Raw genomic sequence first — 22,619 nt, forward strand, 5'->3', positions numbered from 1 at the left:
TAATACCAGCTCTCTGTGTTTTCTCGACAGTCTCCACTTATGGATGTGTCAATATCTAAATCAAACATTTTCTCTTCTACCTCTTTTCATTAATTTTTGCTTTAATTATTTGCCTGTTCTATGACTGTTTTGACTCTCCTTATGCCTTTGTGAAATTAATAGCCCATTAAAATCACATCATTCAATAAATCAGGAGTCCTTTATTAAACCTGAAAAACTTCTATTAAGGCACTCTCTGCTTTAATTCGGCTGTTGATAGGACGTTAAACATACTAAACCAAACCAAACCATTGTGAAATATTTTTTTCATTAGAATACTATTATTCCAAAAGCAGATATCATCACTAACTTATCTGTCATTCCATACCATTATTGTGTGTGTTTCATTGTTGGACAGGGAATAAAAAGTTGTGTATAGTTGCTAAGAAGTAAATACACCACTTAAAAGTACTTTTTTCGAGGACTTAACTTGGATTCACATTTGAAAATTCCTCGTAGTTACTTATAATGTGAAAACTTTTAGAAGAAATTAAGGTGTTCTTTTCGTAACCAAATTTTCCTTGTCCTCAGTGTTGAGGTGAAGAATATCTACAGTGTCTGTCGCACATTGGAGGAGCTGGAATTTCAGTCGGACATTGGAAATGTAACCTCACTGATGCACGCATCTTCCACACATAACTTCCTAGGAATAATGTCTAGGTGAGTTTATCATGCTTTACTATATTGACACAAGGACAAGGTAGCTAAAATCATGTCAAATCATATTTTCACCTAGGTAACCTTTTTAAGTTTTTGAGAAAAGTTTTGTATGACAAACTTTATTTTCTACAAAAAGAAAATATGAATTGAATGGCAATGGTATCCTTTAATTTTTTCCAATTTAGGGGTTTGTTGCTGCCGAACCTTGTGGAAAGCTCATTTGGGGTCACCCGAACAGATAGAGGCATGCTGGGATGTGGAATATACTTCTCTAACTCTGCCAGGTAATTAATGATTGAATATTAAGTCAGAACCATTATAAACATAATTGCATAGGTTTTTATTTATAAGTAATTACGTCTCAATATCATGTGTAAAATTATATTGGACACAAACAGTAACATCTACAGTTGCCCTGGGTAACCGATGTTGTGCAACATCTCGAGAAAGTTGTCTGTTGCTGTTGGAATATTGCTAGACTATATTATTCTCTATGTAATTTTATCTGCTATATATGCATGAAGTTACTGATAATGATAATAATAAAACTACTCTGATATCTAGAGATATAGATACAATCAAATTTCAGTATCTGATTCTGTTTTCTAAACTTGATCATTCTCACCTTTCTGAAATTATTTAAATGTAATTTCGAATTATTGAACAAAATTTAATTATGTCTATAGTTAATATCTTAAGAAATATATACAATATACTTTCAGACCTATATCTATAGCTGACAGTGAAGATACAAAGGAAACATTTCAAATAATCAATCTTTGTCTGTAATGATTTGATTGTAATGTCTAATGCACTTTCTCTGTCGTACAGCACTTGTTTAAAGTACTCCGTTCCGAGTCCCATCTATGGGTGTCGCCTTCTCCTGGTATGTGAGGTGGCACTGGGCCGACAGTGTCCTTACACAAGTACTGACTACTCCCTCACAGCATCTCCCACTGGTTACCATAGCACCCATGGGGTCAAAAGGTCATCTGATGTCAACAGTCACTTTGAGGTCAGTATGATATTTGATGTTAGTATGATATTTTATCTCAATCAGATGAGGTACAATTTACCTCTAACCTGTAAGCAAAATAATGATTATGTTTTTTTTCTATCATTCTGCTCAATTATGTTTTTTGGAGTCCCCTACTAGTACTAAGTGAAGGACTAAGATAGGTTTGCAATTCATCTGTCCATCTGTCTGTCCTTTATGGGACCCTTTGCTTTTACTTCAAACCTTTAACTACAAATGTAGGACTAAATTTGTTCTTTGACCATGGAAATGATAGTTCAAGTTATTCTTATATATTTAACTTTTTGCCTTTTATCTGGAAAATATCGGTTAAGATATTATCCTTGAATGTCTGTCCTTTAATTGTTGACCAGGATGATGAGTTTGTGGTGTACAGTCCGAGACAACAAAGGATCCGGTATGTGGTGGAGTTTTCTCTCCCTGAGGATCCCAAGGTGGCCGTCCCCTCGCTCAGCCTCCAGTCTGACAAAGACACCGAAAACGAAGACCTCTCCAGCAACCTAGCTGATATTGGTAAGAGCTATATTTTTTACCATTTTTTCTCTTTTGGTCATCTAACAAATAGCAGTCAGGCACATATTTAACCCTTGTCAATTTTTTAGGTCACCTGGTTGGATTTTTTTCAAACTTGGTCAGAATCATCCTTGGTAGATGAGGCTACAAAATTGTAAAATTGGGATTCCTACCCCAACCCCTGGGGCCAGGGCGGGGCCCCAAAGGGAAAATTAACCAATATTTCAAAAATCTTCTTCTTCAGACTCAGAGGTACTACATTTTCTCTACACGAAAAGAAAGATCATCAGTGGCTTTACTTAAATTGTAAATTTCAGGACCCCCAAGCTATCCGTTCTCCCTTGGGGAGGGGGTAAAGTTTACTATAGTTTATATAGGGAAATAACACTTTTGGGTATATTTTGACAACTTTCTGTAGGAAATTATTTTTACTTGGTGAGAATTATCCTTGGAGGTAGATGGTTTCAAATTGTAAAATTGAGATTCCTACCCCGACCCCTGGGGCCAGGGCGGGGCCCCAAAGGGAAAATTAATCAATATTTCAAAAATCTTCTTCTCCAGACTCAGAGGTACTACAGTGATTTTCTCTACGTGGAAAGAAAGATCATCAGGGGCTTTACTTAAATTGTAAATTTCAGGACCCCCGAGCTATCCGTTCTCCCTTGGGGAGGGGGTAAAGTTTACTATAGTTTATATAGGGAAATAACACTTTTGGGTATATTTTGACAACTTTCTGTAGGAAATTATTTTTACTTGGTGAGAATTATCCTTGGAGGTAGATGGTTTCAAATTGTAAAATTGAGATTCCTACCCCGACCCCTGGGGCCAGGGCGGGGCCCCAAAGGGAAAATTAATCAATATTTCAAAAATCTTCTTCTCCAGACTCAGAGGTACTACAGTGATTTTCTCTACGTGGAAAGAAAGATCATCAGGGGCTTTACTTAAATTGTAAATTTCAGGACCCCCGAGCTATCCGTTCTCCCTTGGGGAGGGGGTAAAGTTTACTATAGTTTATATAGGGAAATAACACTTTTGGGTATATTTTGACAACTTTCTGTAGGAAATTATTTTTACTTGGTGAGAATTATCCTTGGAGGTAGATGGTTTCAAATTGTAAAATTGAGATTCCTACCCCGACCCCTGGGGCCAGGGCGGGGCCCCAAAGGGAAAATTAACCAATATTTCAAAAATCTTCTTCTCCAGACTCAGAGGTATTACAGTCATTTTCTCTGCATGGATGGAAAGATCACCAGGGGTTTTATTTAAATTGTAAATTTCAGGACCCCCGAGCTATCCGTTCTCCCTTGGGGAGGGGGTAAAGTTTACTATAGTTTATATAGGGAAATAACACTTTTGGATATATATTTTATCCATTTTCAGCAGAAAATTACTCAAACTTAGTCAGAATCATCTTTGGTGAATGAGAGTATTACTTTGGGAATCCTGTCCCATCCCCAGGGGCTAGGGCGGGGCCCCAAAGGGAACATTTACCAATATTTTCAAATTCTTATCCTTTGATGTCATGACAAGTATTGTATTTCACTTAGTTTACATGCTGATTTCCACTTCACATCTAAACAATAAAATAAAGCTACCAGTACCTATGATATAACTCAGGTGACCGCTAAGGCCCTTGGGCCTCTTGTTTTTAAATGAATTGAAAAAACCTATACCATCAAACCTCATTAATCAAGTCTCTTTGGTTCTAAAATATTTTCCAGATTATTATACCCTAGTCAACTAATCGTTGAGGGTATATAGGGATCTGCCCGTACATTTTTTCATCCTACGTACATAGGTGTCCCAAATGGTGTCACTGCTCTACAGACTTCATTTCTTATTTGTTTTTCACAAAATTTTACACACATTTTGCAAACATCATTTCTTATTCAAAAAATGGTAGTTTCTACTTCTGCTTAGCGCTCAGCATTTTGGAAGTGGGACAACTGATTCGCCCAATGTCAGTATAATGTGACCGGGTGAGGTGTCCTGTTGGATGTCTTCGGTAGAATGCTTTAGTGCGGTAGTACTATAAAGTTGACATCAGTTCGCGCTATCACAAGAGGACAAACACGAACATAACACTTCACGCATGCATCTCGCACACCACAAAAATATATGCCGTCTCATCCCTGATGTCGTGTATAATGTCGTGTATACACGACAATTAAGAGACTTTGGTGTTACCTGCCTTATTTTTAGCTAGTAATTGCACACGAAAGTCGCGTAATCAAATTAATTGTCGCTAAAATCACCACCCACTATTTGGAAAAAAAAAAAAATTTATAGGTGCAGGGTACACATTTTTCATCATGTGACCTATTGTTTTCAAATTTCCCACAAGATTTTTGCATTTACTGGTCTCCAACATACACAATATGGCGGCGACTTAATTCGGTACGAACACTCGTAATATTATCACTAATTATGTAATGAGACTTTTGGAAGTAAATAGGAATATTATGTACAATAGTTGTTATATATGTACCAAAGAAAGGAAGCTATCTGGATACGCCGCAGTGGGCCAGTTCTAAATCGAGACGAGGGGGCTCAAAGACTCTCACGTCTATGACCAAGTGTTAACAAAGCGTAGCTGAACTGAGTCATTTCGGTACATATATAACAACTATTGTACATATACGTTTCCAGCGTAGCCGAAATCGACATAGATTTTATGGATAACTCGTACACATTTTACACCTTTGTGTGCATATGCTTCATTGGTCATTTGTCTGATGAAGGTGACAGTGTACATATCGTACTAGTCATCGAAACGTCACATAGAAAATGTTATTGGTTGTGTAAAAAGAACTTCTCATAATCCATACTTACCAACCTGATTTTTTTTTTTAGAAAAAACAAAAGGAATCATATTGTTCGTGCCGGACAAATGTCGATTTCTCATTCATAATCAGTTGCAAGTTAGTCATAATGCTTCAGAAATGAAGATGTGTATGTCTTTAAACAATTCCATAAAACAGTAACAACATTTGTTCACGGTTACCTGTTTATTTCTTGCAGCAGTTACACCTCGTCTTAAAAGTACATTAATAATCCGCCATTTTTTTATATGTGCGGGGGCGATTTTAGTAAGGACATCGGATACGGAATCCGGACTGGAGTTGCGGTACGGAAGTAGTTAAACAATACAAACCAAACCTTATCCGATTGTCACGAAACTTCACACACCATAGACCATTTGATTAGGAATCTGCTGGGTTATTAATCTAACAGACTTTTATCACTATTCTAGTATTTATTGTAAGATTGACCACTTCAAAACTGTAATACAGATTTTTAATTCACACTTCTTAAAACCATTTATAATGAAGTGTTTTTTGGAGGAATCTGTATAGTTTTAATGAGCAACTGTTCAAGCTGTAAATTGCTTTCAATTTCATTTTTTCTCTGTTAATGAAATGAAGTTCATCTATAGTGGACATGGCTTTAAAATTTACAAATCGCATTCAAGATTAGATATTAGACAAATTTTGTTTACACAGAGAACTGTTGATTTATAGAACAATCTTCCGTCTAATGTTGCCGGTTCAAGCATAGTTAAACAATATAAACAATAAGATGAACACTGGCAACACCAAATGCAGAAATACAGTGTTGAAGAAAAAATCGAAATCTTAATGTCAAAACTTGTGAAATATGTTTTTATTAAAATATTTTTTATTTAAGAGCTGACTATCAAAGGATTGTAAAATCCTAATTTTTCAACTAACCAATTTTTCAGACATATCTGATGTTAAAGACCTTCCAGACCCTCTCCAGAAAGTCCCTGGGGGCCTGATTGGGGGTAAAAAATCAGTACCTCTCAAGTGTGTCCATATCAGGGCCAGTATGCTGGACATGGTGGCTAAGGTCAGTGAAATGCCAGAAACATCTGTGTTAAAAGTAAATCCATAGTTTTACAGATCAGACCTCTGTAAGTAATAAGTGAATGGTTTAAGGTTGGTCCATAAATATGAGGAGATGGAGTTGGTAGGTACTAATCTTTGTGTCCCCACCTGCTGCAATTAGTTTTTTGCACAATTTCTGTCTTACTCTGATCTGTAAATTCTTTGGATCATTTAAATCAATGGGCAGGTGAGCTAATGCCATGGCACAGCGTTCGTCGTTCTTCGTCCATCCATCCATCAACTTTTCCTTTAAAACACTACTTGTCCTGAATGGCCTAGTAGATTTTGACTAAATTTGGTCTGGAGCATCTTTAGGCTAAGGGGACTCAATGTTATATAAATGGTGGGTGTGGACTCCCTTGGGGCAGACGGGTGGGGACGAATAGGGGAAATTGAGGTAAAACATTTAAAATCCTTCTTCTACCATAGCAATTAAGGGATTATATCTTAATTTGGTCTGGAGCATCCTTGGACTAAGGGGACTCAATGTTGTATAAACGGTGGGTTTAGACCCCCTTGGGGCAGAGGGGTGGGGCCAAATAGGGGAAATAGAGGTAAACTTTTAATATATTTCTTTTACCATAGGGATCAAGGGATTTCATCCCAATTTATTTTTGGAGCATCCTTGGGCCAAGGGGACTCAATTTTATATAATTGGTGGGTTTGGACCTCCCTGGGGCAGAGTTGCATCACCCAATAGGGGAAATAGAGGTAAAAAACTTTGAAATCCTGCTTATACAATAGGGATCAATGGATTTCCGGGTGAGGCCTCTCTGGGTGCTGAGAGTTGCGGGGCCAAATAGGCAAAAGAGAAATTCGAGGTTTTAATCTTTAAATTCTTTCTTCTTCTCCATTGGAGGGATTTTATGTAATAAAAATAATTTCCCATTATTGCTTTATTATCCAGGTGAGCGATACTGGGCCTCTTGTTTTACTTTCAATTATCAACTCAGATACATACAAACACTGTTAATGTTTTATCACAGATTCATACAAACACTGTTAATGTTTTATCACAGATACATACAAACACTGTTAATGTTTTATTACAGTTACATACAAACACTGTTAATGTTTTATCACAGATACATACAAACACTGTTAATGTTTTATCACAAGAACTACTCTTTGTTCCAGGTTGTGGTTCTCCAGAAATACAGAAATGACAACGACTCGGCGATCGAGGCCAAGTACATCTTCCCACTGGATGACACAGCAGCTGTTTGTGGGTTTGAAGCATTCATTAATGGAAAACACATTGTTGGTGAGTCATACATTTGATTATTAAAAACATTTTAAGATAAACATGGTCTGCTTATTAACAGTGTCCAGAGATTTTAATAATGTTTTGAATCAGGACTGTAGGATTGTACATTTTAATTAGTTGTATTAAACTCTATACCATATCAATGTGAAGCTAGTGAGACATGTTTGCCAGCACTTTGTGGGCAAGATTTTGAGTGTCTTAAATATCATACTGAATTCTACACAAATGGTAAATAACTAATTATTGTATGAAAAAGAAAATTACCAAATTTTGTGGACTGATTCGTTTTCAGGTAAGGTGAAGGAAAAGAAGACTGCCCACAAAGAGTACAAGGAGGCTATCAGTAAAGGACATGGTGCCTACCTCATGGATGAGGAGGAGCCGGTAAGATTATATAAACACCCATAACTGTCAACCCCTGCCTCATTAGGAGGAAGACCTCCTCATTTTGACCAAAATTTACCAATTTCCCTCATTCAAGTCCAAACTCACACAAACGCAAAATCTACATCCTGTGGTCAAATGATCTCCTAGTTACTGCAGGGCGGTTGAGACGATCCTAACAGGTATGTGTGAATCAAATGAAGTTTTTTTGGAGCTTATTTATTTGATGCATTAAAAGGGGAAAATAAATTGAGCAAATCAGTTTCTGTCATGTTTCACACACTTTCCCCCTCGTTTGAAATGTGGAATGAGAGATCCCTGTCATTGGAGGTTTCAGAGGCTGACACCTACAAATACAGGGCAGACTTTTGTGTTCATTCATGAGTCGTGGTGTATTTTGTTTTAATTGAATACTGTAAACATACACATTTTGGCAAACTTTTGATTTTTTAACTCACCTGCCCGAAGGGCAAGTGAGCTTATGCCATGGTGCGGCGTCCGTCGTCTGTCGTCCGTCTGTCCGGCGTCAACTTTTTACTTTAAACAACTTCTTTTCAGTAACCAAAAGGCCTAGGATGATGATATTTGGCCAGTAGCATGCTGGGATGAAGGGCTACCAATTTTGTTCAAATGAATGACCTTGACCAATGTTCAAGGTCACAGGGGTCAAATGTCTTTAAATATTCAAACAACTTCTGCTCAATAACCAAAAGGCCCAGTGTACTGATATTGGGCCTGTAGCATGCTGGGATGAAGGACTGCCAAGTTTGTTCAAATGAATGACCTTGACCAACTTTCAAGGTCAAAGGGGTCAAATGTCTTAAAATCTTCAAACAACCTCTTCTCAATAACCAAAAGGCCAATGGAACTGATATTAGGCCTGTATCATGCTGGGATGAAGGGCTACCAAGTTTGTTCAAATAAATGACCTTGACCAACTTTGAAGGTCACTGGGGTCAGATGTCTTAAAATCTTCAAACAACTTCTTCTCAATAACCAAAAGGCCCACGGTACTGATATTGAACCTGTAGCATGCTGGGATGAAGGACTACCAAGTTTGTTAAAATGAATGACCTTGACCAATTTTCAGGGTCACAGGGGTCAAATGTCTTTAAATCTTCAAACGACTTCTTCTCAATAACCAAAAGGCCCAGGGTACTGAAATTGGACCTGTAGCATGCTGGGATGAAGGACTACCAAGTTTGTTCAAATGAATGACCTTGACCAACTTTCAACCTAATGTCCTTGTTTGACAATCAAGGTCACAGGCATCATATGTTTAAATCTTTTAATAGGTTCTTATGAAATCTTATGATTACAAGTGTGAGATTAATACCAGGTGAGCGATGCAGGCCCATTGGGCCTCTTGTTTAATGGACTAATCCATTGATGAATGGGCACATCAACCAAATAAACTTCAATTTAGTGCAATCATAAAATTACACTAAGAAGCACTAAAATGTGAAATTACTGCTAAAATATGTTCATTTCCAGTATCTTATAAAAAAATAATTAATTCAGGCGACATATTGCTCTTATTCCTTTTGCAAGATCTAATTAATTCCGAATTATCCTTGGGAGTAAGTTGTTGAAAAAAACAATCATGAAAAGAAGTATTTACAAAATTTAATGCTTTACAGTTTTTGTCTAAACATTGTCTGTAAACCTGAACCTTAAGTAGGTAGGAAAATCAAATTGTATTACAGATTTGCCGAAGCACTGTTTAAAAAAAGAATTCCTGAATAAATAGACTTTTCCCAGGAAAAGAATTTACGTTCTAAATCTGAAGATGAGTTAGAAATATGTCAGTGATTTTTGTCTTTGTATGACAGGATGTGTTTACAGTTAGCGTGGGTAACTTGCCACCTAAGTCAGATGTCCTGATCAAGATTACCTATATCACAGAGCTACAGGTGGAGGGAGAGAGCATCGCGTTCAGAGTGCCAGCCTCTGTTGCTCCATGGGTCAAAGATACAGCACTGGCACAGCAGACTCAGGTGAGTGGTTCTCTTGTATAGAGATAATTTCAATATATGCTGTCCAAATTATCTTATTACAGCACATGGACTTAGGTACTGGTATATGCAGTCAGCTTACCTTGATGCCTCATACAAATGTGATGTACTTTTAAGAAAGTTTATTATCTCCAGTCTACCACAGAGCTTTATACCAGAATAGTCCATCAGCTATAACTCCCAGCCGTAGGTTCTTTGTTACAATGCATGTAAAAGACATCTGTAGAGGTTGATATCATTACTGAGGCTGCTTACTTCAAGAGTGACTAATGAGATGAGCAACATATGAAATATGTAGAAAGCTGCTGTCCTTACGTTTGTCTTGGGAAAGTTTTATATTCTATTTACTTTAAAGCAAATATAGCTTGTTCACAATATCAGAAAAAAAATGTTCCGACTCTATCGACCAACAAATTTTAAGTCTGGAAGCAGTCACATCTTTGAAAATATTTTTTCATATCTAAAAATTTAACATAAAAAGTATTACAGATGTTTATTTAACTTTTCAAGGTTGACCTTGACACACTCAAGATCCAAGATGGTGGAAGGTCATCACTGTCACTACAGGTTTCCATGGAGATGCCTTTTGATATACGCAATGTTATGTCACCAACGCACCTGGTCAAATACAAGGTAAATATTGTAGATAGAGCTGTCATACCTTTAAATACAAGGGAAATTCCCATTGGGATTAAGATTTTGTTTTGTTATATGAAAGTGAGGTTAGGTTTTTATACTTAATATGTAAAACCGATTATATAGCTTACTTACCATATTTCCAAACTATCATACATCTCTGGTGTAATTTTACGTACATTGGAATACTTTTTTGAATAGAAAACAGCCACAAAAGCCGTAGTAGAGCTCCCAAGGAATGCCCGACTGGACGATGGTTTTATTCTCCTGGTCACCTTGGCTGAAATCCATGTACCCCGTATGTGGGTGGAGAGACATCCAACCAAGGGCAGTCAGGTAAGTGACATGATCAGTCATTGGGAAAAACACCCATTGGACCTTAAGCTTGTCTACATGGGGAATTTTCATTTATCCTGAATGATTGCTGTCTCTATGTTTAAAAAACATTTTTTCAAGGGGTTAAATCTGGCAAACCTGCAAAGGTTTATGCAAGCATTGTCATGGCTCATCAAAAAACAAACTGGGTTTATATATCTATTTGATTAATAAAACTTCTGGTCCAACTGAACTATTTAGGATGCGAGAAACATGAACATCCAGCTCCTTACTCGACCAGGGCCGTTTTCGTTTAAACGGTTGAACTGGTCAGACCACAGTTGTTCGTTCATGAAATAAGGTCAGACCTAGTAATCTAATGCTGCTTAAAACATATGCAGGTCCGCCAGGATCTATACCCGAAACTGTTGCATTTAAAAATGGACAAACAGGTTGTTCCACATAAACAAACAGGCCCCAGATGTCAAAATCCAGCTTGAACAGTTTGAAAGGAAATTTTATTGAGGCAGTCTTTAAATGTTTATATAATTTTTTGTAATGAGTGGTGTCGGAGTTATCTGTGATTTTTTGCCCTGGATAAACGATTTTAGATTTTTGTGGCTTTTCAATAGGCTTGTATGCTGGCGTTCTACCCCGAGTTTGAGGCGGAGTTAGAGGAGGACCCCGAGATTGTATTCCTGCTGGACATGTCTAATTCCATGAAGGGTCAGTCAGCTCGAGATGCAAAAAAGGTAGGTTACAAGGATAAGCAAGTTCAAGTAAGGTCATGATAGATTGAAAAGTTTGAAACCTAATTTTGATCAATTTAGAATGTCAGAACCAATGTCTTTAAATGATAAAAATTTTACATTGTACCTAAAGGTTAACATAAGGGGAAAACATTAAAACTGTTATCTGTTTTTAGGTGTATATTGGGTATGAAAAGTATTGTGATAAGGCAAACCATATTTAAATCTTTATTTAACTCATCTGTTTTAGCTGAATATAAGGTATGAGATCAGGTATTGTGATAACAAACAATAGTATACAGGTGATTACTTAACCAACAGGTGTTCCTGTTAGCTGTTGAAAAGTTACCAGAGAAAGCCCTCATCAATGTAGTCAGTTTTGGCACATCTTACTCGGAACTCTTTCCTTCACCTCAAAAGATGACAAAACAGACTTTACAGAAAGTTACAGAATTTGTACAGGTAAGATTTTCACTTTGTATGATTTCTTGTTCAAGGCATTATCTTACAATGATTTCACATTTCAGAACAGAAAGGACTTACCCAGTGAAACATGCTCACTCACGCTTAGTTTCGATCACTTCATTATAATGGATTTTTTTTATGCTCCTTGAATGATTTTTTCGGTAGAAAATATATAACCATCACTTATATGAGCATTATTTACAATATATTACATCGGATGAAATGTATTAGAGAAAACCACCTTAATTGTAAGTATCTTTTCTGTGCTTCATTTTAAACCTGGTTTACTTTGTATATAATATAGCCCAAAACAGCTGAAAAGTATGTAGATTTATGGTTTATAGTTACAGTGCAATTGTTTTACTTAGTTTACAACACAAACTTTACATCAACATTTTAAACAGAAATATGTTACAGCAAATATTTCAAAATTAAGGAAAATATCAAGGAATATCAAGGTGACAGATGGGTCCATTTTCAATATAATTTTGATTAATTTTATTCAGCATTTTGGTGGCTTTTTAATCTAGAAAGTTGGATTTTGAGTTTTTAAAGTGAATTCAGACAGATGATTCTAGTACTTCTGTAAGTTTGAATAAACCACAAATAAGTTGAAATGATAGTTAAATGGGGATACACATGTTACAAGTCTACAATGTATCTCTGCCTAGTTGTTTAACAATACTACATTACATTAATATTTCCCAGTTTAGATTCCAGAGGAAATTCCAAAATCCCATCAATGTTTTACTCAAATATAACATGAAACTGAATTTTAACATTGTACAAAAGAAGAACTATGCTGAAACAAAAACTTCTTCCTTATAACTGAGGAAGTGTACCAAATCGCTGCTCCTTTTGCATTATAGATCTACACCTGGAAAGGTTGTGGAATTTCTGTTTTCATCTCCAATAATTATGTTCGTTGAACCAGTAGTGGATGATTCAACAGGTAATGTTGTTGGATCCATAGGGTTTGAATCCCGAAGTATTAAACCAGTTGTTGTTGAATGAGTAGTTGAATCAGTTGTTATACGCCTGTCGAGTTTAAAAGTGAATAAATATTAGATTGGAATAATGCATCCTACCAGGATTGGCCCTAAGCTACTTCAAGGTCATAGGAGTCAACTATGTCAAAAACTTCTAACGACTTTTTCTAAAAAAACGAGGCCAAAAATTGTACTATTTGGCAAGCAGCTTCTTGGGAAAGAGCCCAATAAAGTTTGCAAACAAATATTACTTTGATCCACTTTCAAGGTTGCAGGGATCAGACATGCCAAATATTCAAACAACTTCTTTTGAAAAACAAAAATAACCAAGAGTCATGATATTTGGGTATAGGCTTTCTGGGGTACATTCAGCCAAAGTTTGCTAAATAAAATTACTTTGACTTACTTTCAAGTTGAAAGGGTTCAAAAGAAGGCATAGAATCATGATATTTGGCCAGTAGCTTTCTGGGACAGAGCCATACAATGTGTGTGGGGGGAAAAAGTGGGCTTGACCTACTTTGAAGGTCCCCAGAGTCAGATATAAAATAACTAGAGTCATGGTATCTTGCTGGTTGCTTTCTAGGATGGAGCCCATCATCATTTCCATGTCAAGAGTTGACCTTGACATACTTTCAAGGTCACAGACGTCAAATATGTCAAGAAATTCAAATGACTTCTTTCAAAAGGCCTGGAATCATGACAATTTGAATGATCCCAAGAATGTATAGGTTGAAAAAAGAAATGACTGACCTTTGACTATCCAGGTCACAAACATAAAATTGTGCTGAGTCATTTAGGGCAAATAAGGTGTAGATTAAGTACATTCACAATTTCATATTACTGGTATTGTTGAAATAAACCAATTAAATATTACAGACGTCCACTAATATCTTGCACACCAAATCACTTTACACATTGGACAAGTGAGGAATACAGGCACTTTTTACCACCTGTTAGATTTAGGTCAATTATTACATCACCTTCATTATTTTCATTCTTGACTACCAAAAGGCCTAGGGTGATGATATTTGGCCAGTAGCATGCTGGAATAAAGGACTGGCAAGTTGTTCAAATGAATGACCCTGACCAATAGTCAAGGTCACAGGAGTCAAATTTATTGAAAAAATTCAAACAACTTCTTCTGAATAACCAAGAAGCATAGGGAGGTTATATTTGGCCAATAACATGCTGAGATGAAAGGTTATCAAGTTGAAGAGAATGAACTTCAACCGTATTCAAGGTCACAGGGTTCAAATTTGTTAAAAACTTCAAACAACTTCTTCTGAATAACCAAATGACATAGGGTAATGTTATTTAGCCAGTAATATACTGCAATGCATGGTTATCAAATTTGTTCGAATGAATGACTTTGACCTATTTTCAAGGACACAGGGGTCAAATTTGTTTATATGATGTGTTAAAAGTGAATAAATAACTAGACTAACCATCTTTAGTTCAGATCAATAAAATATGTTCAAATCTTCCAACAAAGATTCACAAAGATACATAAGGTGTAGAGTAATAAAATGTTTTGAGGAAGACCCAAAAAAGTGTATAGCCTGTTTTAACAGCTAAATGAGTTTCTGATACTCCCTTTGATAAACATGTATCGTATCCAAAAGGTTGAAAAATTAAAAAAAATAAAATTTAGGTGAGCTAGCTATCAAGGCCCCTGGGCAGTTTGTTGACTATGTTCTGCATTAAGGTTCATGCAACTTTACATATTTATGTGCTTTTATCAGAAGAAAATGTCCCACAATATTTTTAAATCCTTGACTATGACCTTGACCTCTATGAAATTGCTTTGGGTCTTAAGTGTGGGAAGTGGACATCCCTGTCTAACAGACACATTTCTAGTTGAACCTGAAAAGAAGTTTCAGTCGTTCAATTGATGACAACCACGAATATGGGATTTACTCTGAAAAAGGCCTGTATTCTTTGTGTAAGATTAGAAAACAATGTTAGTATATAACAAAAATTCAAGTTATCTGACAGACACATGGTTTAAGCTGATTTAAGGCTAAGGGGCCAAGCAAATTATATCTCTACACTGAAAAACTTATTTAAAAAACAAAAACGCTAAGATGCAATAAAACTGACCTTGAAATAGTTGATGGAGAACTTGGGTGTACTGGTGGTGTTAAGGGTTGTGTTACAGTACTCATCTGGTACATCCTGTAGTTGTAGTGTACATCTCCTAGTTGGACACGGTTGCTGCCAGCCTGGTACACAAACTTAAACACTACCGCTGTGGTGGCAGCGGTGGGATGTGATAGGTCAGCACTGCATGTGGTGCCAATCTGTAGTGGTATCACATCAGTGGAATAGCATGTCGATGTGAGATTTGTCCACGAGATGATGTCTGTTGTTGTTTAAATCCAAACTGTTTGTTTGGCCTCTTGTCAAATTTTAAAATGGTAACACTAGTTTTTGACTGACTAGTAGTAAGTTTTGACAAATCAGCCAGTTTGAGCAACTCAGTTGTTTCCATTGTTGCAACGTCCTCTTGATTGGGATAAAAGTTCATATAAATCCCTGCCTCACTTAGATGGCTTTCCATGATGTACTTCTCACGGTTGAATTTATCTGGACTCGAGAATTGTATAACATTCTTTGAGTCAATAACACTAACACAAGAATAGAACCACTTAACATAATTGTTAGTCCAAGGATCTTGGTAAATAGCAGACATTTTGTGTCAGTTTTTCTCTTGTTTTTTGATAGTTTCGTGTTCTGCAAATCCTTTTTCGAAAATGTGACACTGATTATGGTCAAGACCTCTAACATCACTGCTATGGCCTTAACCATTTGTAAAATACTGACTGCCACCTTGCAACATCCTGCAATGTAGACATTAAGGAATATCAATGGAACATTTTCCCATACCAAAATCACATTTGCTCCGTCCAATAGCCATGAGGGGAGGTGACTCTCATCCTTCACATCCATAATTATAACAATCACCTCTGTTATGTAAGTCATGGTTCCTATAACAGAGAAGGCAAGAAGTGATGACATCACACTACATGTACTAGGAAATGGTTCAAATACAAGGCCTTGTTCCAGGCCACTGACCTCATAATAAAACAGCCAATCACAAATTAGGTCAAAGGTCAACGCCAGAGATGAGATGATGAGAATCAAAATTTTGTTTGTGCGGGAATCCATCTCTGTAGGAAATTCTTGATTTGTTTTGTCTCAACTGGTTAGTAAATCAAGTACGCTAGTGATGTCTGAAGTATATGTTATAAAATGACACCTCTTTTAGAGCCTATCACTTTTGGCCTCAACCCTTTTCCTATAATAACAAATGATGATAAATAGAAATACTTGGCGAAATAAAATTAGAGGTTATATATTTTGACAAAAATGATGTTACAAAATTTACTTGGTAAAGTTACCATTCTTGATGCAAATCTATGAAGAAAATTGTTATCATTAAACATGTTTACCTATCAGCATTTTCCTGTAATTGTGTTTTTCAGCAAGAATGTTGGAATTTGAAAAAATTCAAAAATGATGATATTGACTCTTAAATCAAATCTGGAAGACAAACATATTTTTCATTACACATGAATCGCATGTTGCTTATCGCTTACCTTTTGTAACTTTAATAACAAATTTACCTGTATGCACATAGTGGTTTTCCTCGTCTTGAATGTTTATAATCAAGCTGTTTATCCTAGAGGACTTTGAGAAGAAAATGAAGCCCGCAATATCTTTCTACAACCATGGCTACAAATCTGTCTATTACTGAGATGTAGTAGATGGATTCTCAACAGTTATCTATTATATGAAGATGAGACTAAGACTGGTTAGTCCTAAGTGTATTTATTCTGTGTTGGGTGGCCCATGTTAAAAGTGATTATTACAGACATGTATTGTAAGTTTGTCTTGTCTTCTTTAAATCATTATTGATCCATATGCATATATTTTGGTAATATTTTCTTAATTTAAAAATGATTGTTTACCGTATTCAGACTTCATGTTTGAGTTATGTTAATTTGACCCTCCTGTACGGAACTGCAACTGTAGTTCTGGTAATATAACACTTCAGTGATTATTTAATTAAATATATATAAAAACAGATATTTAGCTTTTGACCTTGTTAACATTATCAATTTAAATTATAGGTTGTTTTTATATAATATGCAGCAATTTTTATGATTATGTGTGACAATATCCTTAATTTGGTAAACTCGTGACGATACAGAAATTGGCTTGTTCTCAGGGTTCACTGTTGGTGCTGTATGGTCTTTTTGTGAACATTGTTTACATTTGTATGAATTAAACATACACATCTCTGTAAAATTGTTTAGAAGTTTAAAAGTCCACCAGTATTTGTCCGTCCTGTTAACATACACATTTTGTGCTTGTCAGTTAATGTTATTTGTGACAGCTTTTCAACTGGATTTCTAAACAGTGATATAAGATATCTCTGTAGCTGTGGCTAAATCATCGGAGCAATGTAACGCTCTTTTTTCATTAAAACTGTGTTTAGGAAATAATTTTTATGAACAAATTGAGGCAGCATAAGAGGGTTTTACGGTAATTCAACGTAAAGTTTGAAAATATTTATTCAATAAAAGAAAGGTTTTTTCTTATCAAAAAATTGTATAATTTTGATTTGTTAAATATACTTAAGTATTTGATAAAATATTAAATACTACTTCACTGTCTAAACCAGGCGGTTCAAATATAGATTTTTATTTTGTCTAAAATAAGAATTTGGTTCCAGCAATGAAAATCTATTATACCGTTAAACAATTAGACTATCTACCATCCAGAACATGCAGGAAATCGGCTATCATTGCTTGGTCCTAGCTAGGAGTGTTTGTCCACACTTATAGTTTTTGGTGATTATTTCAGAATCCAGAAGTCCAAAACTTATGAAATTTTATATGGTGATTTACTGTTATATGCACATATGCAATGGTAGTTATAAAAGTTCATAAGGTCAAAGTCAATATGCACATGCATGTGCAATGGGAGTTTAAAAAGAGCGTAAGGTCAGTCACTATTGCTAAAACTTCATTGCCTGTGTGACCTGTCAGTGTTGCATTTTTAATTGTTGGTTATGCTTCATTTATACATTGTAGCACCATATAACCTTGAACCCGTAATCCAAGATTGCAACAAGTCAAGGTCAAGGTCACTGATACTAATAATAAAACAGGAGTGATTTACTGTTAAAACTACATTTTATGACTTGGTCAGTGTTTGTTATGATTGCAAATGTTACTTGGCAGATATCCTGTACATCTATAATGCCATATTTCCTTAATCCTGAAATCTAAGATGGCCGACATCTATTGCTTCTGACTGGCTGAGACATAACTTTTGTTTTGTTAATACAATTTTGTTCATATGTCATGGAAAATGATGCTTATAAGGGACAGTCCATATGGTGAATATGAACATATTGTCCGATACCCATGAAACAAGTTGGCTGACATAGTTTCTCATTGGCTGGGGTTTCAACTTTGAAGTCATATTACCTAGTCTGTAACTTTTTATTACAATGTTCCAAATTCCTAGTGATCACTGCATAAGACTTTTTCTTCGCAATTTTGCATTCTAGATAAACTGTCAGGATGGGGCCATTATTTGCTGACCTATATCTGAGTTCTATGTAATTGGTTCCTGATTTAAATACCTACTAAATTGTGTTCACATTGCATAAATCGCATTGTATATACTGCATTACCCCAAAATAATTTTGATTTTTCCTTATACATAATGTAATTGCATTAAAAAAGCCAAACAACACTTTCAAGGGCATAGTTAATGAATATTTATTCAAAAATAATTTTGCACATAACACAGCATTAATGATTATGCTGTAACTTAATTCATCATCAAGCATCCATTCAGAATTTAAAATTAAAAATACTGCGACAAACATTGTGGTATAATTCACACCTGGGAAAATCATTGCAACAGTAAATATCACATGAAAGAAATGGGATGTTTAAATTTTGAATTGATGTGATTATTGAATAACGTCAAATATACTGATTATAATGTTATAATGATATTTCAGGCTGTGCAGCCACATTTGGGAGGAAGCAATGTTGATTACCCAGTAGAGTCCTTGTTCCTTCTCAGTCCAGCAGAGGGCAGCAGGAGTGTCTTCCTCATCTCAGATGGTTACCTTAGCAACAGTGATGTGTTGCTGTCAACAATCAGGAAAGGAAATGCTAAAAATAGAGTCTTCACCATTGGTGTTGGGTAAATATGGTATATGTAATGATTATTTTGTAAATTAAGATTTTATATGAAAAAGATAAGTTAAGTTTGATCGGTGCGTTTCATTTATGTTGAATTTCTACTAACCAGTTGGTATTATTCATGGAAGATTGAATTTTGCTATTTTCAAGGCCATTCAAAATTATGAAAATTTAACATCTAGCCAATATTTAATATTGCTGTCAATTATAACTGCTGTGACTATAAACAGGCCCACATAGAGTGTATAGACATGCTTATAATTACTGCTAAAAAAACAGGTGACCAAACTTCAACCAGCTGACCATGTTGTGGTGTTGTCGATGTCAGTTTGTTTTCAAACCTTTCCCAAGCAAGGTTGTTATTAAACAATTAGTAAAAACAAATGTGATTTACACGCTTTTATTGAAAAGTAAATAAACCTCACCTGTAAATTGGACATGTCCATGACTTGAGGGTTGTGCGGTACTAATCTAACTTGCCTACAGTATTATAAATCAATTTTACCTAGTTTCAGAGAATTAGATGGGATTGCTATCTAAGTCTGTGCTAGTACCTATACCAAAGTAGCCAGTGACACTGAAGTTTTGACTTGCTGGTGTTTCAAAAATTTTCATCCCTGTGAAATAGTTCCAATCAAGATAGCTGCATAACATGAGCCCTTTAAAATTAGATTTGAAATTAAACAACTATACAGTATGTAAATGGATGTGCAAGTGTTTCACAGGATAGAGGCAGGACGTATGATGTTGAGGTGTAGGCTATTGATTATCAATTGGAATTGAAGCATGATGGGTTTTTTCAAAATGTATATAAAGGTATTTATGTGTAAAGTAAGTAATATTTTGAACTTTGATGTTTTTATGAAGACAAAACGTGAACCACCACCTGATGCGGAGCCTGGCGTCACGAGGAGGCGGTACCTATTACCATTACAACTATAAGACACGCTCCGTTTGGGAGGCCAGGGTGAGTGATCCAGTCTCATCACCTTGTTGTATGAGGCTTTGTTATTGTTGGTTGTAAGCAAGGGAGAAACTCTCAGCATCATCCTGAGAAAATAATCTGACCCAAGCATCTGCACTAACAAATCTCATATGAAGGATTGTAATTTTAACACAGTACTGGGTCTCTTCTAAAGTGGTGGACGTTTTTTTGTTTCAAACATTACTATACTGTAGACCTTGGTTTGAACTCTCATACTAGTAGAATGACTCAGGCATTTATATTCACAAAGTTCACTACAAAGCAAACAGTCATTTAAGTCAGAATGAACAAAAAATATAACACTGAGTTCCTTGTTAAATTTCTTTTTGCAAATAATGTTAACGAGCTTTCCTTTAGCATAGGAAAGGGGGTGAGTCTAAATTACAGGTAACAAACTTAGTGGTTAAACTATATCATAGTGATCTCAATGTCTTTACTCTAATATACAATTTCGCAACTTTCGTGTTGAGCGATAAACTTCATGTTTTTCCTGCCATATAATTTCACTGAACCTATTGGAACAGAAGATAATGCCCAAATTCTTCAAGAATTTCTTGAAGTCTCTCAAAAAACAGGGACATAATTCAAATCAGAGCTTAGTCAATGATTAAAGCTTAATAGGGTAGAAACATGCAGACTAGATCACAAATTAAAAACAAATTTTGCTACTGAAATCATCACATTACATATTGGAATACTGGTAGAAGTGGTTCAGTATGATTTACAGAAACAATTATACATATAGATTTGAAATATAGCATTACAAAGAGACAATCTACAGGAAATACGTGTTTAAAGCTGTCAATCAATATCCATTCCCTTAGTTAACTCATTCACCCCTGATTTCATAATGAATTATTCCAAACTTTGAATTGGAAGAGTTCAAATGTGTCTTCAGGGGTAATTGAGTTAAATATGATCTCTGAAAATTTCATCTTTAAGAGATATTTAAGAGGTAGTCTTGTACTTCTATGTCACTTTTATGTTTTAATACTCTCCAGATGAACACTCAAGTTCAGAAGGCATGCCGTCCAGGTATTTCTGGTGTTAAAGTGGAGTGGCAGCAAAACATGGACACGACCAACAGACCTCTTCAGGCCCCTAATCACATCCCAAGTTTGTTTTCTGGGTCACGACAGGTCGTGTATGGCTTTGTACCTAACTGTACACAGGTGAGAATTTTTATTACACTGATGTGCTGGTAAGCAGGGGTTCAACTAGTTATATCTTTGTATGGCTTTGTACCTAACTGCACACAGGTGAGAATTTTTATTACACTGATGTGCTGGTAAGCAGGGGTTCAACTACTCCCCTCGGTAGGGACAAGTTATATCTTTGTATGGCTTTGTACCTAGCTGTACACAGGTGAGACTTTGTATTACACTGATGTACTGGTAAGCAGGGGTTCAACTACTCACCTCGTTAGGGACAAGTTATATCTTATCTTTGTATGGCTTTGTACCTAACTGTACACAGGCGAGAATTTTTATTACGAGGATGTGCTGGTAAGCAGGGGTTCAACTACTCGCCTCGTTAGGGACAAGTTATATCTTTGTATGGCTTTGTACCTGAATTTAGGCAGGGGAGGCTTTGTATTACACTGATGTGCTGGTAAGCAGGGGCTCAACTACTCACCTCGGTAGGGACAAGTTATATCTTCATATGGCTTTGTACCTAACTGTACACAGGTGAGAATTTTTATTACGAGGATGTGCTGGTAAGCAGGGTTTCAACTACTCACCTCGGTAGGGACAAGTTATATCTATGTATGGCTTTGTACCTAACTGTACACAGGTGAGACTTTTTATTACGAGGATGTGCTGGTAAGCAGGGGTTCAACTACTCCCCTCGGTAGGGACAAGTTATATCTTTGTATGGCTTTGTACCTGAATTTAGGCAGGGGAGGCTTTGTATTACACTGATGTGCTGGTAAGCAGGGGTTCAACTACTTATTTCTGGTGTTAAAGTGGAGTGGCAGCAAAACATGGACACGACCAACAGACCTCTTCAGGCCCCAAATCACATCCCAAGTTTGTTTTCTGGGTCACGACAGGTCGTGTATGGCTTTGTACCTAACTGTACACAAGTGAGAATTTTTATTACGAGGATGTGCTGGTAAGCAGGGTTTCAACTACTCACCTCGGTAGGGACAAGTTATATCTTCATATGGCTTTGTACCTAACTGTACACAGGTGAGAATTTTTATTACACTGATGTGCTGGTAAGCAGGGGTTCAACTACTCCCCTCGGTAGGGACAAGTTATATCTTTGTATGGCTTTGTGCCTAACTGTACACAGGTGAGACTTTGTATTACACTAATGTGCTGGTAAGCAGGGGTTCAACTACTCACATCGGTAGGGACAAGTTATATCACGCTTTATATCTAGATAAAATAAAACGAGTTCATTACAAAGATGACCGGACAAA

At 36.1% G+C, this 22,619-nt stretch overlaps 1 protein-coding gene across 4 annotated transcripts in view; it reads left to right on the top strand.

Annotated features, from left to right (window-relative positions):
• Positions 1 to 22,619, top strand: part of LOC110463085 — a 60,246-nt gene that overhangs the window by 9,228 nt on the left and 28,399 nt on the right. For 3 of the 4 annotated variants that reach the window (XM_021517426.1, XM_021517429.1, XM_021517428.1), the window contains exons 10-24: positions 571 to 699; positions 885 to 983; positions 1,531 to 1,714; positions 2,089 to 2,248; positions 5,991 to 6,118; positions 7,294 to 7,420; positions 7,716 to 7,807; positions 9,640 to 9,804; positions 10,333 to 10,455; positions 10,660 to 10,794; positions 11,406 to 11,525; positions 11,844 to 11,984; positions 19,020 to 19,207; positions 20,074 to 20,173; positions 21,193 to 21,363. In XM_021517426.1, the coding sequence (XP_021373101.1) occupies positions 571 to 699; positions 885 to 983; positions 1,531 to 1,714; positions 2,089 to 2,248; positions 5,991 to 6,118; positions 7,294 to 7,420; positions 7,716 to 7,807; positions 9,640 to 9,804; positions 10,333 to 10,455; positions 10,660 to 10,794; positions 11,406 to 11,525; positions 11,844 to 11,984; positions 19,020 to 19,207; positions 20,074 to 20,173; positions 21,193 to 21,363 (2,062 nt within the window). Of the gene's footprint in view, positions 1 to 570; positions 700 to 884; positions 984 to 1,530; positions 1,715 to 2,088; positions 2,249 to 5,990; positions 6,119 to 7,293; positions 7,421 to 7,715; positions 7,808 to 9,639; positions 9,805 to 10,332; positions 10,456 to 10,659; positions 10,795 to 11,405; positions 11,526 to 11,843; positions 11,985 to 19,019; positions 19,208 to 20,073; positions 20,174 to 21,192; positions 21,364 to 22,149; positions 22,278 to 22,619 lie in introns of all 4 variants that reach the window. The other variant, XM_021517427.1, reaches the window with a different exon arrangement.

The sequence above is a fragment of the Mizuhopecten yessoensis genome, unplaced genomic scaffold, assembly GCF_002113885.1.
Source record: "Mizuhopecten yessoensis strain PY_sf001 unplaced genomic scaffold, ASM211388v2 scaffold10867, whole genome shotgun sequence".
Lineage (NCBI taxonomy): Eukaryota > Metazoa > Mollusca > Bivalvia > Pectinida > Pectinidae > Mizuhopecten > Mizuhopecten yessoensis.